At 46.8% G+C, this 14,007-nt stretch overlaps 1 protein-coding gene across 1 annotated transcript in view; it reads left to right on the top strand.

Moving 5' to 3' along the window:
* LOC138510659 (long-chain-fatty-acid--CoA ligase ACSBG2-like) overlaps positions 1–10,866 on the top strand; it is a 508,494-nt gene extending 497,628 nt beyond the window's left edge. The window contains exon 12 of the mRNA XM_069626444.1: positions 10,692–10,866. Coding sequence (XP_069482545.1) covers positions 10,692–10,768 — 77 coding nt within the window. The 3' untranslated portion in view covers positions 10,769–10,866. The remainder of the gene's footprint in view (positions 1–10,691) is intronic.
* The last annotated feature ends 3,141 nt before the right edge of the window (positions 10,867–14,007 follow it).

The following is a 14,007-nucleotide window of genomic DNA, read 5'->3' as shown; positions in this document are numbered from 1 at the left end:
TTACTCAGAGAGTTGGTAAAGAAATATCCCTTTTTACAAACTGCTCCTCATTACAGACTACGCAGGTAACTCACCCACCTGGCCCCTGATGCCCCTGACAGAGGGTCTTCCCTGTGTCACTGCACTGAAGGTGCTGTGTGTTACAATGTAAAGATGATGCATATGGAGTTTGTCAGACTCCAAAGTCAAAAGAAACACAGAGTGCAAATCATCGAAAAATACATGAGAGAGTGGGAAAAAGGTCTCACTCTCTCCAGGTTAGAAATTAAAAGTCCTAAAGTCCTGCAAAAAGAGCTGGGGTCTCTAATGTAGAAGGGAATTAGTACATTTCTGAGAATTCTCCCCAACAATCCCCAACCAGAAGAACACAAGTGGCAACAAGACACAGATGCCGTACACCACATCTTCTCTCGGTGGGGTTACCCCGCGCTAGACTTGTTAGCTACAAAAGAAAACAAGCAATGCCCAAACTTTGCATACAGGTTTCCCCAACCAGACTCCAAGGGGAACGCCCTGTGGATGAACTGGTCAGGAAAATTTGCTTACGCTTCCCCCCACCCCCAACACCTCTTATGAACATGGTGGGGAATAAGATTCACAAGGAACAGATGATGCTCACCTAGTAGCTCCTATGTGGGCGAGACAACCATGGTATCCACATCTGCGCAAACTGGCGATGCGCGATCCCATCAAGCTCCCGTGCCCGACTAACTTACTAACTCCACACGGGGGATTAACAGTACACCCTCAACCTCACACAGTGAACTTGGCAGCATGGCTCCTGAGGTCATAGAGTTTGGACATCTAAATCTACCACAACGGTGTATGGATATCCTCAAGGAGGCTCGCAAACCAAACACCAGACACTGTTACTTCGACAAGTAGAGAAGATTTGTAATTTGGTGCCTGTCCAAACAAATTAACCCCATAGAATGTACTTCATCCCACATTCTTCTCTACATGCTCCAATTGTTAGACTCAGAGTTAGTATTCAACTCTGTAAAGGTTCATCTGGTGGCTTTATCAGCTAACAGCACCTCTCAGAGTAAGGTATCGTAGTGGAAAGTCCCAGTCATCAAACCATTCATGGAGGGAGTAGAGAGACTCCACCCTCCAATATCAAACCCACCGCCAGGTTGGGATCTCAATGTAGTACTCGCAAAGCTCATGGGATCTCCCTTTGAGCCTATGCATAAGTCAAGTCTTAAACACCCGACATATCAAACTGCCTTCTTAGTGGCTATTACTTCCATTAGAAGAGTTAGTGAACTGCAAGCATTTTCAGTGCAGGACCCATTTTTTGTTATACACAAGGACAAATTGGTTTTACATGCACACCCTAGGTTTTCACCTAAATTTATTTCCAAATTTCATGTGAACCAATTCGTTGAGCTATCGGCCTTCTTTCAGAATCCAACAAGCTCAGCTGAGAAGAAACTCCATACTCTAGATGTAAGGAGGGCAGTCCTTTACTATGTAAACAAGACCAGACCGCTTAGAAAAACAGACCAACTGAACTGTTTGTCTCCGTAGCAACAGGCAGAGAAGGAGACCGCATTTCCAAGAAAGCCATCTCCAGGTGGATAGTCAGGTGCATCCAGCTCTGTTACTCATTATCAAGCAAAATTATGCCTTTCTCTCCAAGAGCTCACTCCACAAGGGGTACAGGAGTTACTTTAGCCTTTATAGCAAATGTCCCGGCAGACTCCATTTGCAAAGCAGATACATGGAGCTCAGTGCATTCTTTCACTCAGCACTACTGCATTGACACTCATTCCAAAGCAACTACACAGTGTCAGCTTCTGGGGTGATGGGAAATGGATGGGCGCTCATGCCAAAGCTTGGGCAAGTAGCTGCACGTTGCATCTCTCCAAGTCTCTGGAGTTGGTCATCTGAGTGGTCAGCATAGAGCTTGTGCTCATAGTCCAGGCAAGAGTGGATTAGACCCATGACAACTACAGTTCTGCCCCAAAGGGGGAGCCCTTGTGCAAGCAGATTGAGTGAGGCTCAGGGATTGCACCAGTGCCAGATGGAAAGTCCTAATCTGGCACAATGACCCACGTTTATAGCCTTTTCCCTGCCTGGCTCATTTCCCCGAGATGAGTCCTAATCCTCAGACTCATCAGCAACACAAATATCAATGTCCTCCTCACAGGATGAAAGTTCTTCGGGGACAGGACACACCAAGGGCCTAATTCATGGAGTTCTTAGCCTGGTAAGTGGCTTTGCACTGCCAACAAACACCCTGATTCACAGAGCGGCGCAAAGTGTATTTTTGCAGTATAAAGTGAGTGTCCACCAGTGCAAAGTCACTTTGCACCATGCAAGAAATTCATTGAATCGGGCCCCAAGTGTCCTGGGTTCCCATACAAGAGATCCTGCATCGCTGGGTGTGACTGACCCCCATTGGTTGATGGCACATTATCTATTTCAGGGAGTAGTGTAGAAAGTAGCCTAGCAGCTATCTGTCTATGAAACACTTGTGTATAGGCGCTTTATAAATGTGGAGCTGAAGATCAAGTAACAATACTGGATCACACAGCCGCTCTCCGTTGGACCCAACCTGGGTAAAAAAGTCTTAAATTGCAGTAGATTATGTAAGAAATCCAACGTGATACTTGTATTCACATGTAAAGTAAGAAGAGTCTGTTGTTACTTTTACAAAAATAATGTATCCAAAACAAAGTAGTGCTGTCACTAATCAATCCTTAGTGAGGAAGCAATTGCCATGACTTAGTATGCCAATGCATTTCGGAAAACAGTTTCCTTCTTCAGGGCAAGTCTGTTACATTATGGGTAAGTATAGTCATACATCTCATCAAGGTTGATTCAGCGCCAAAACATAAAAACATATAACATAACATGTAAATGAAAACAACACATAACATTTCGTTGGAACATTCATGGGTGATGGGCCAAAAGCAAGAAAAAGAAGAAAAAGCACGAAACTAAGAGGGGTAATTAAGGCATCCATTACCTGTGTGTCTGGCATGGAAGCGTTTGTTACGTGTGCCGAGAAAATAGAGCAAATGTCGTCGATCCTATTGCTGTAATGTCGGATGGAAGCATAATTACTATGGGAACGCGTGTATAAAATGATGACCATATGAAAATTCAAAGCGGATAAACATCTTACCATGAGCAGTTTGGAGCGATAGAAAGCTGCAGTACGCGGTCGAGCAGAGTCTCCGACTGGCGTTTACAGCCGTTGCATAGCTCTCAACTCACACGCTTTTGGCGGGTGTCACCCGCCTTGTAAACAGCTGCCTCACCCGCCAAGCCTCCTGCACGCCCATTCGTTTCAATGGGCCTCTCACCCGCCAAAAATAAAATCGGGTGTTTTCACCCGCCATTGCCACATAAATGGTTGAGAGCTATGCCGTTGCCGAGGCAACGGTTCTATTGCTGCATCACGTGACTGCCTGGCGCTGTGGATAGGCCAGCAGTCATGAAAAAACAGTGTAAATGAGGTGAATCACGGCTCGCAGAGAATAACCACGTAATTATGGGCTATGCTGTGCTAGTAAAGCATATTGTGAAGGATTACAAAAACGAAAATCAAAATGATGGAAATGAAAGAAATACTATATGGATAAAACCATAGAAACCAAGGTCAATCCATTGGTGGCATAAATTAGAGTAAAATGCACTAGGGACCCCGTAAGGTTAACTGGGATAATAAGGTAAATGTGAATGTGCTTGAACAAAAACATAAACATAGTAAAAAATACTATACTGGTGAATCAATAGAAGCCTTGTTAAAGGGACACTATACTAAACTATTCAAGCACATTCATGTGTACCTTATTAACCCAGTTAACCTTACGGGGTCCCTACTGCATTTTACTCTAATTTATGCCACCAATGGATGTTAGGGGAGCCTGACACCGGCGGAGAGGAGGGAGCGAAGAGGTAGCCGCCCACCCATCTTCAGAGACTATCCCGTCTGGGCATTCCTGCTGGACATGCTGTGTGCATCCCCCAGAATAAGGGCCATTACCTACCGGGTCTGGCCCGGTGATCTCACTTAAGGGAGTGACTGGAAACCTGTCTTTAAGAAGAAGGAGGCTGTTTAAGGACTCCTAACTAAAAGTAGTGCTGTTTGCGTTGGACTCCAGTAGGCCCCAGGAGGAGGATTGAGAGGCAGGCTCCCCCCAACTGTTTCCCCCTCCTTCGGCCCATATCCTCCAGAGGAAAAGAGGCAGCATGTCGGGGCCTCGCAGGACTGGCACAGAGATCACACAAAGTACAGTAGAGTGGGCTTGGAGGGGGGAGGAGGAGAGGAGTCCTTCTCCCTGGAAGAACTCAGGCTGGGTGCGGTCAGACAGGCCCTATGAAGGGGCAAGAAGGCCCCCGAAGGACCCAGGGAAGAAGAAGCAGAGCCGGCCCAAAGTATTGTAAAACATCTGCAGCATTGGGCTGGGCAGGGCTTAGTTGAATGTTGAAAGCCCGGTCCAAATCCCTGAAGCAAAATCCTGCCATAGGACACCCACTAGGCACCCTTCCCACCATATGGGGCCCCAGCGAGGCAAGAGCCAACTGTAAGACAGGAAACACCATGCCAGAGGTGAGGGAACCTGTAGCACTGTCGGCGGGGGAACCCCTCTCATGACAAGACCTACCCAGTGATTTGAGGGGCCTGTAATAATCCCTGACCAAGGCCTTCCAAGACCAGTTTCAGCCGATGAGGGCGGACCTCAAATCAGCGTTGTCGGAGATGAGGCAGGAAGTGGGCTAGTTGGGGAAAGAATAGACCTCCTCAAAAGGGGTCTCCAGGAGGTGGAAACGAACACCAAAGAACGACTAAACGAGGTCACGCAAAACCTCGAACTGCAGATGGAGGACCTGGAAAACAGGTAGCGGAGGATAAACATCTGCATAAAAATCTCCCTGAAGCAGTGCTTGATAAAGAGCTCAAGGGGCAGGCCCAGATGATCTTTGCAGACATTCTGGGAGATATAGGTTCTGAGAAAGTGAGTCTCGACCGCATGCACAGAACAGGTAGAACTATGAGAGGCCCCATTGGCAGGCCTAGGGATGTCCTGGCAGCATTTACCCTATAGTCACAGAAAGAGGCAGTTCTCCAGCCAGCGTGAGCAATGGAACCGCTGTCTTACCATGGATCACTGATTCATTTGTACCAGGACCTGGAGGGCAGCCCCTTACGTAAATAGGCCCTGTCGTCCGAGAGCTATCCCGAAGAAGCGTCCGCTACAAATGGACTTTCCCCTTTGGCCTGGAATTTGAAAGGGAGGGATCACAGACATGCATAACATCCATTCAGGAGGGAGCCACACTGATTTAGTTGTACTTGTACCAGGATGTTCAGGAGGACCGTTGCCCACCGAATGGAACCCATGTGCGCCCAAGGCCCTTGGAGTGGGCTATGGCAAGGGACAGCCGCAAGAACGGAGGGCTCCCTGCTGGGCCCCAGCCTAAATGTTTGGGGCGGGGTGAATAGGGAGACCCCCGCCGAATGTAGAATGGCGATGGCAGCCGGCGAGCATACAGACTCAAAATGGAAGGATGGTAGGACTCAAGTGTGCGATGAGGGGCCAGTGGGGCACAGGAGGTTTACCTGTCTTGTTTTCCAGGAGGTCATTCACGCCCATAGAGGGGAGATGGAGCCGTAGGGTGTGGGGTAGGAGAGGCGGTGAGTCCCGGAGTTGGGGGTCAGGATGGGGTCTTTTCACAGAGGTTGTTGTGGGAGGTTGCAGGGAGATGTGGGAGGTTGGGGTCTGGAGCATGTGAGGTTCTTGGGGGAGTTTTAAGGGTGTTGTGGAACAGGGAGTTACAATGAGACATGGGGCAAAGGGTAGGGTAGCGCAGCGGGGTGAAGGGAGAGGGCATGTGGGGGGCTGATGTTCCGGGCACGTCTCAGGGCATGCACAACTCTGGACACCTTCAAGTGTGCGACACATAACCTGAGGGGGCTAAATTCCCCTCTTAAAAGGAAAAAGTTAGAACAATTCACCTGGACTTCTGGTCCCTGATGTCCTGCCATTCAGCAGACCCACCTGTTGCGGAAGGATCAGCCGAGACATTGCCTTAAGTGCTTTTCCCGGATATTTCATGCATCGGCACCCAACAAGACGTGTGGGGTAGCGCTCGACTTTTGAGATAGAGTGGACCTCTGGAGAACGGAATCCAAGGCGGACAAAGGGTGCCGATTCGTCATGGTCATGGGAGACAATGAGGGGGTGCCCTATACGATAGCCTCAGTATGCGCCCCTAGTGTGGGCCAGGATGCTTTTTTAGAGACAAACTGGTCATGCTCGAAGGCTTTGCGAAACACCATATTGCTATGATGGGAAACTTCAACCTTGTATTCTTACAGGACCTGGACAGAAGCACAGGAGGATCTTCTCACAAGAAGGGGTGTGGGAGGGGTCACTTTCAAATCTCAAAGATTTGATGCTTTGGGCCCTTGGCATGCCTGGAGAGGGATCCGTGGGGGACATGGAAGGGAGGTGGGGTTCACCTTTTTCTCAAATGTGCACGGATTCCAATACCGCATGGACTACATATGGGTCTCTGTCCCCCCCTTCTGAGAGAAATCAGGGGTATGAAGGTGCGTCCGCTGAGGATAGCAGACCATGCAGTGGTCACTGTGGACCTATGGCTTTCCAGATGCAAACCGGGTGTGTGGGGCTGGAGGACTCAGGAAAGCTACTGCAGGACCCCATTATCAGGAGGGAGTTGGAGGACAAGATGACCCTCTTCTGTGACTAAAATAGTGCTGAGGATAGAGGGGAGAGCATCCGTAAGGGATACGTTCAAGGCCATTATTAGGTGGGAGCTCATTGCTGCAAAATAAATGAGGGATAAACAAATGAGGCTTCTGGAAGCCCAGTTGAAGCTGGGATTGAAGATTCCAGGGAAAAGACCATTGCCGCTTCCACTAGGAAGAATCAGAGGGATTACAAGCAAGCCATAGCCCATTTAAATGTTCTTAGAACTAAGAGGGCAGATAAATCTTTATTGTTTGCTTGGCAGCGTTACTATGCTAAAGCCAACAGACTCCTGGCAAGGCGGTTGAGGGGAGCATCAGGTTCCAAACCCGACACAGCGGTGACTGACGAGCAGGGAACTAGGCATTCCTGCACAGAGGATATCCAGGAGTGCTTTGTACGTCATCCCATGATCCTATAGATCGCTTACAAGGGGGTATCTGAATAAAATATCTCAATAAAAATTCAGTTGCCATCATTGGGGTCTGAAGCCAGGACTGGGTTAGGACAAGAGATAACAGAAGAAGTGGTTTCAGGGGTCATAAAAATGCTGCCACCTAATAGATCACCTTGGCCGAATAGTTTCACCACAACACTATATAGAACCTTTGCCAGGATCTTAGTTCCACATCCTACAGGGCTCTTCAACCGCTTCTGAAGCACCGACCTCATCTCAGCGTCAATGGAAGAGGCAAAAATCACACTTATCCCCAAAACCAATAAGGACCTCACCAAATGTAGCTCGTACAGGCCAATAGCTCTCATTAGTGTAGATGCCAACATGTATACCAACATTCTTGCCAACAGGCTGGAGGGCTTTCTTCCATCCCTAATCTACCCAGATCAATCAGGATTCATACAAGGGTGACAAACATGTGATAATATCAGACGAATTGCCCATCTAGTAGAAAAGGTACACAAAACCTCAACCCCTGCGGTCCTCCTTTCCCTTGACGCTGAGAAAGCCTTCGACCGGCTGGGATGGTCCTTTATGTTTAAGGTGATGAACATAATTGCCCTGGGAGGGACTTCATCAAGATCAAGATGGTCTGTGCCAATTATAAATCCTCCTCGGCACGACCTCTTATTAATGGTTCATTGTCTAGGGCATTTCCTCTGAGCAGGGGCACCAAACAAGGGTGTCCCTTCTTCCCCTGCTATATGCAATCTACTTTGAGCCATTGCTCCAGATCCAACGCCAGTCTGTGGAGGTCCACAGGATCCCCTTTGGGGGTTCCCAACATTAGGGTGGCGGCCTTCGCAGGCAACTTTCTGCTTTCACTCACGAACCTAAGCTCATCGCTGGGGGGAAGCAGAAGAGTGTTGTCAGACTTTGGGACAGTCTCAGGACTGAAGATTAATTTAACAAAGTCAAATCTGGCCAACTTAACATTGGGGGGAAAGAAGTGACGGCTTTGAAGGTGTCCTCACCTTTCCTCTGGAACCCCAAAGGAATCAGATATTTGGGAATACACCTCACTCCAACCCTGTTGGGTTGGTACCCCGCATATTACCCCCAAATACTGACTACCATTGAAGCTGATCTCCACAAACAGAGTGCCCTTAAGGTATCCTGGGCGGGCAGACTCGCTACAGTTAAAATGGTTACTCTCGCTGGGAGAGAGGGAGAAGTGCGTATGGGCCGGACAGTAACTGCAGAAAGGGAATAGAGGGATAAGAGCATGCAAGAGCCCGGTAGGTATGGGGGCTGCAATGGCAGATCTGGCCCAGTGTTCCAGAATGCTGATTGCTGGCACCCATGTGCGGGTGCTACATATGGTCAATGGTTGCAATTAAAATCACTGGATTGCAGCAGACAAGGGATTTCAAGAAACCGTCTTGCCAGAGAGAGGAAAACATCCTTACCACAACTTAGACTAATAGACTAGTGCAGGCCCACAGAGGATGTGGAAGACGCTGTAGGCCCGTGCTGAAGAATTATAATATTATAGTGTAGACTGCATAGCTCTCAACCATTTGTCTCGCAAAGGCGGGGGAAATCGCCCGAATTTGTTTTTGGTTGGTGAGACGCCCATTGGAATGAATGGGCGTGCAGGAGGCTTGGTGGGTGAGTCAGCCCTTTGCAAAAGCAGGTGAGTTGAGAGCTATGGTAGACTGGCAGTCTTATTAAGGAGACTACTTCTAACTTCTAATCTATGCAGCCTTTTTGGACTTAACAAAGGTTTTTGATTCTATTAATTGTGCTCTTCTGTGGATTAAACCTCAGAAACTGGGTGTTCCAGCTCCTCTGCTGCACCTGATTGTATGCCTATATTTGAATACAAGGGCCTTCGTAGGAGACATTCCATGGCAGGGCCCGGCAACCAAGTTTTTTTTTACAAATAAAGGAGTCTGTCAGGGCTGTCCCCTGGCTCCACTTTTCTTATTATTTCCTTTTCAGACTTTATGACTGTTTTACGGTATCCAGGCATTGTTTCGAAAAAATAGTTTAGAATGCAAAAGTTTCGAAAAATAATGCATCGAAAAAATGCATTTTTTTTGCAGGTAAAGGTTTTTTTTTACTAAAATGGGTGTTATGGGGTAAAAAAACAGGGGTTGGGGGGACCCACCATTTTTAAAAAAAATGCATTTTTTCGATGCATTTTTTGTCGAAACTTTTGCATTCGAAACTTTTGTAGTCGAAACTATCACTATAAACCCTGTTTTACATCTGCCAGGTTCAATTCCTCCATCTCTGAATGGGGTGATGTACCCCACTCTACTGTATGCAGATGATACAGTACTCTTAGATCTCACCCCCAAGGGGCTTGCTAGTAGCATTAACTCTGTATGTAATTATTTTAAAATCAATGGTTTAAACTTAAACCTAAAGAAAACCAAGATAGTTGTTTTTGGTTCCAAAAAGGAAAATTATTATTATTGGTGCATAGATAATGTGAATCTAAGTGTGGATGGTGCATACTGCTATCTGGGTGCTATGTTTGCAAGCAATTGTCAGTGGTTTTCACACTTATCAATGGTAGAGAAACGCTTAAGGACTAGTTTGGGTGGGCTCAGGACTTTTTATCATACATTTAGCGGTTTTCTCTTTGATAAGTGTATTCAAGCCCTTGAGGCTAAGATCTATTCTGTCGTCTGTATGTCAGTGAGCTGTGGGGAAGTGCGTATTGTTCCTCGTTGGATCGTATTTTATACCTATGTCCGAGAGAGCTGTTAGGTCTGTTGCCTACCACCCCGGATAATTCTCTTGCGCTAGAGTGTTAAATATTGGTGTACAGACCGTCCTTAGGTTTTTAGTATTTTTCGACAAGCTGCTTTCCACCCCTCTGATGAACGTCAACATTGTGAACGTGAGGGAGGAAATAGCAAAGGCGGACCTGTCTGCCATTTTCCCTTGGTATAAGAACTGCTCAAGTATGTGTAAAAAATGGGGAATTTCTTTTGATGAACTGAGGGATGGAGTGATGACAAAGCATCAACTTTGCACGAAAGCTAGAAAGATACATTGTGAATTTGCAATTAATAGTATGGAAAAATTGCGTACATTGGGGTACCTGAGGAATGCACGTCGCACCTACAATGAGAATTTCTCTTTGAGCGTTATTCGCGCATCAGTGCAAAGGCGCAGAATTGCAATGGTGCAATTGAACATTTTGCCTCTGAATGCACCTATGATGTGGTTGTATAACACCAAGCTTTGTATAGGTGGCTGTGGAACTGTGGAGTATTTAAATAATTTTTGTATTTGCCCAAAGTTACTGGATTTGAGGCGTTGTTGGCTGAAAAGTCATTTTTCATGCCAACCATATCAGGCACGTCTCTGATGCCATGAATTTCGTTCTGTCAAGTGTGAAGCCGTGTTTTATAAATGATCTGTGTGAGATTATTGCTGCAGCTTTTAAACGTATGGCAAGAAAATGTTAAGCCTTTTCATTTCGCAGTTTTTGATATGATTGGGTTTTTTTGGATACATTTTTAAATGTGCTTCTCTACCTTTAGGTCCAACGATGAAACTGAAGCGCTTCACCATCTTAAGTCTGTATGAGAAGGTCATCGATGAGCTCTATAAGATGTGACACCTTTCCAGGGGAAGCGGGAAGAGTGCATTCTCAAAGAAAAGAAGAGTCTTTGAGCCCTGAGTTCAGGCTCAGATAGATAGATTTACCAATTATAGTCATCCAAAATCGTAGGTCTGTATTCCTGCCAAATAAGCTTGATTTCTGGGTGTGTTTAGTCCTGTAGGCGGAGCGTTTATTATGAGTCTGCTATGTACTCACAGTTACCCTGGGCCACCCCTCTACTGATTTGGGCCTTTTGTTGCTTGAGTGCAAATAATCTCCTCTTTATCGAGTAAGGTTATGATTTCCTCAATGATGTAGCCCATTTTTGGTCTGAATTCATGCCACTTTTTCTATGTTTTTGCATTTATTTTATAATTAGCCTTTTATGAATCAAAAGAGTTGTGTGTTTTAATAACCATCATTATAGCACTATTTCAGTCTGTTTAAACGAGTTGGTGCAGACCTGTGAAGGCACGCCCCTCTACGCTCATGCCAGAAAAAATACAACCTGCTAGGGAAAAACGGCCAAGAGATTTCTTGCAAGGATAACAAGTTTTAATCGTACAAAAAGTAAGGGTACAAGCAAAGAACTCTGCTGCTCGAGAACGTTCTGGCTCTCATCTGCATGCACAACACATTATAAAGGTAAACGCGTCATCAATGACATCATCCCATAATACATGCTTATGTACCCCTCAAGGTTCAAAGTGATTTACAAAGGCCGAGCTGTATTTCTGGAAACCCCAGTGGCAGCCACCATGTGGCTAGAACACAATAACCTTGACACAGGTGAGGACGACGCCCATAGCCTACACCCCAACGCACGATGCGTGAAAACAGCTACTGAGATTAAAAACGGTATTGAAAAGGAGAGGTTTATGCTATGTGACCAGAAAACATTACTGCCAAGACTTAGTTTTGAAATAGACAGGAGCACAGACGGGCCACTTGGCCTGAGCGCATATACACACCCTGCGAGGGACCTGGTGTTGACCTGTGCTTGACAACTAAAGGACCGTACATGAACGAAGACCCGGATGGGCCACAAAGGCACAGTGGCGCCTGAGCGCTGCTTACAAGAAGCGGCTGCTGGGCGCAGTTGGTTAATTTTGTTCTGTTGCTATTGTTGTTGGTTGAAAGATTCTATAGTTCTCAAATTAGCGGATGAATTGAGTCTGTGGGTGCTCGAAGGGGGGACTAAGAGGGACCGGGGAAAACACGAAGCCTATGGGTTCGGGAGCCTGATTACCAGGTAAATTGATGAAGCGCTATGTGGATGATTGGGGAGTAAATAATCAGTGGAAAATGGTGGAGGTCAACCCGGGGGCTGAAGAGGGGGAAAGCTGAGGGGAAGGGATCCAGGTAAGGATGGCAGCTGATATACAAATCTTAACATGGAATGTCTGGGGCATGGGTACCCACATGTGCAGGAACAGAATCAAATCTTTCCTGCTCAGAAAGAAAGTCTCCATTGCACTGCTACAGGAATCCCACCTCACGGTAGACGATAATGCAAAAATGGAGAAGCACTGGGGCGGTCAGGACTTTAGGGCAGGATAGAGACTCTGGACTTGTCAGAAGTGTGGAGGGAATTACACCCGGGGAGGAGGGAATACACATACTACTCATCACCACATGGGCTGTACACGAGAATAGATTACCTATTAGTGGACAGGGCACCTCTAGTGGTGAGAGGGGAAACCATTGCGGGTGTGGGTGGAATTAGGCGAACATTAAAAAAGGAACTAGGGGTAATTGAGGAAAGGATAATACAGCTGGAAATCACTGTCCAGAAGACTTGTGAAGGGGAAAAGGAACTGATGGAGCCCAGGAAAAGCAATAAAGAGGCCTGGAATAGATTGTCTAAATTCAACTACATAGAGAAAACCATTAGAGCACACTCTGAGGTGGACAAGCCGAGCAGGCTTTTGTCATGGCTGTGCAGGAGGGAGCACCCGAGACACCCAACCACGACACTTAAGAATGAGGTGAGAGAGGTGCACATGACACAGCTGTCTATAAATGACACCTTCCAAAAATGTTACTCCCAATTGTACCGCCATGACAAACAAGTGCCACAACTGGAAATATTGGATACACTGGAGGAGATAGGACTACCCAAACTAGATGAGGCACAAAAAGAAATGCTTAACGGCGAAGTGACCGCTGAAGACATAAGTGAAGCGATCAAGTCATTGGCCACTAGCAAAACTCCCTGGAGCGATGGTCTGCCTCCTGAATTTTACAAAACGTACTCATCGGAGCTGACTCTGATTCTACATGAAGTATTTCAGGAAGCATTCGAAATCAAAATGCTACCGAGCACCATAAAAGGGACCCTGGTGGTCCCGATCCCTAAGCCTGGTAATCCCACAGATGAGTGCGACTCCTATAGGCCCCTAGCAATGTTAAATTATTATGTTAAAATTCTGACAACTATACTGGCGAAACACCCATCCAAGGTGATAGGAACCTTAATACATGAGGATCAGAATGGATTTATTCTGAACCGCAACACAGCGGTAAACCGGCGACAGCTACAACACATAGTGTAACAAACATCTAGCCGGAAGAACACCTTTCAGTAGTTTCACTAGATGCCATAAAGGCATTTGACTCCATATATTGGGAGAGGTTGATTGCGGTGTTGAGGGAGTTTGGGCTGGGTGAGCACTTTATTAGATGGGTGGAACTGCTCTATGCAGCACCAGTGGCCAGGGATAAAACAGGTAAGATAGTTTCAGCCCCCTGGGACATACAGAGAGGGGCCAGACAGGGCTGCCCGCTGTCGCCCATGCTCTACACATTGGGCCTGGAGCCGATAGCAATATACATTAGAAAACAGTTTTTTGACGCAGGAATCACAGTGCGGGGAGGGCATCACGTGGTGTCCCTGTACGCGGACGATGTGCTCCTATATGTACGGGACCCACACCTGAATGTCCCCGTGATGCTAGATGTGCTGGAAAGATTCGCAGAGTACTCAGAGATATCCTTCAGCAGGAAGAAATCCTGCATATTCCCACTGGCAGGACTAGCTGGGAAACCAGCGACTGAACTTCCGGAAGTAGGGCTTAAGTGGCAGACTAAATCATTTAGGTACCTGGGAGTGAACATTTGGCATACCCCCAGTTTAATGCACGAGGACAACACCAAACTGGCATTGCAGGGGCTCAGAAAATCCATTGGGTTCTGGTCTAAGCTTCCTTCATCAGTGATGGGTAGAGTTCCCATAACAAAAATGATAATTCTGC

Source organism: Ambystoma mexicanum, chromosome 6p (genome assembly GCF_040938575.1).
Source record: "Ambystoma mexicanum isolate Mex_15411 chromosome 6p, UKY_AmexF1_1, whole genome shotgun sequence".
NCBI classification, from domain to species: Eukaryota; Metazoa; Chordata; class Amphibia; order Caudata; family Ambystomatidae; genus Ambystoma; species Ambystoma mexicanum.
This window is presented reverse-complemented; position numbering and strand designations above follow the sequence as displayed.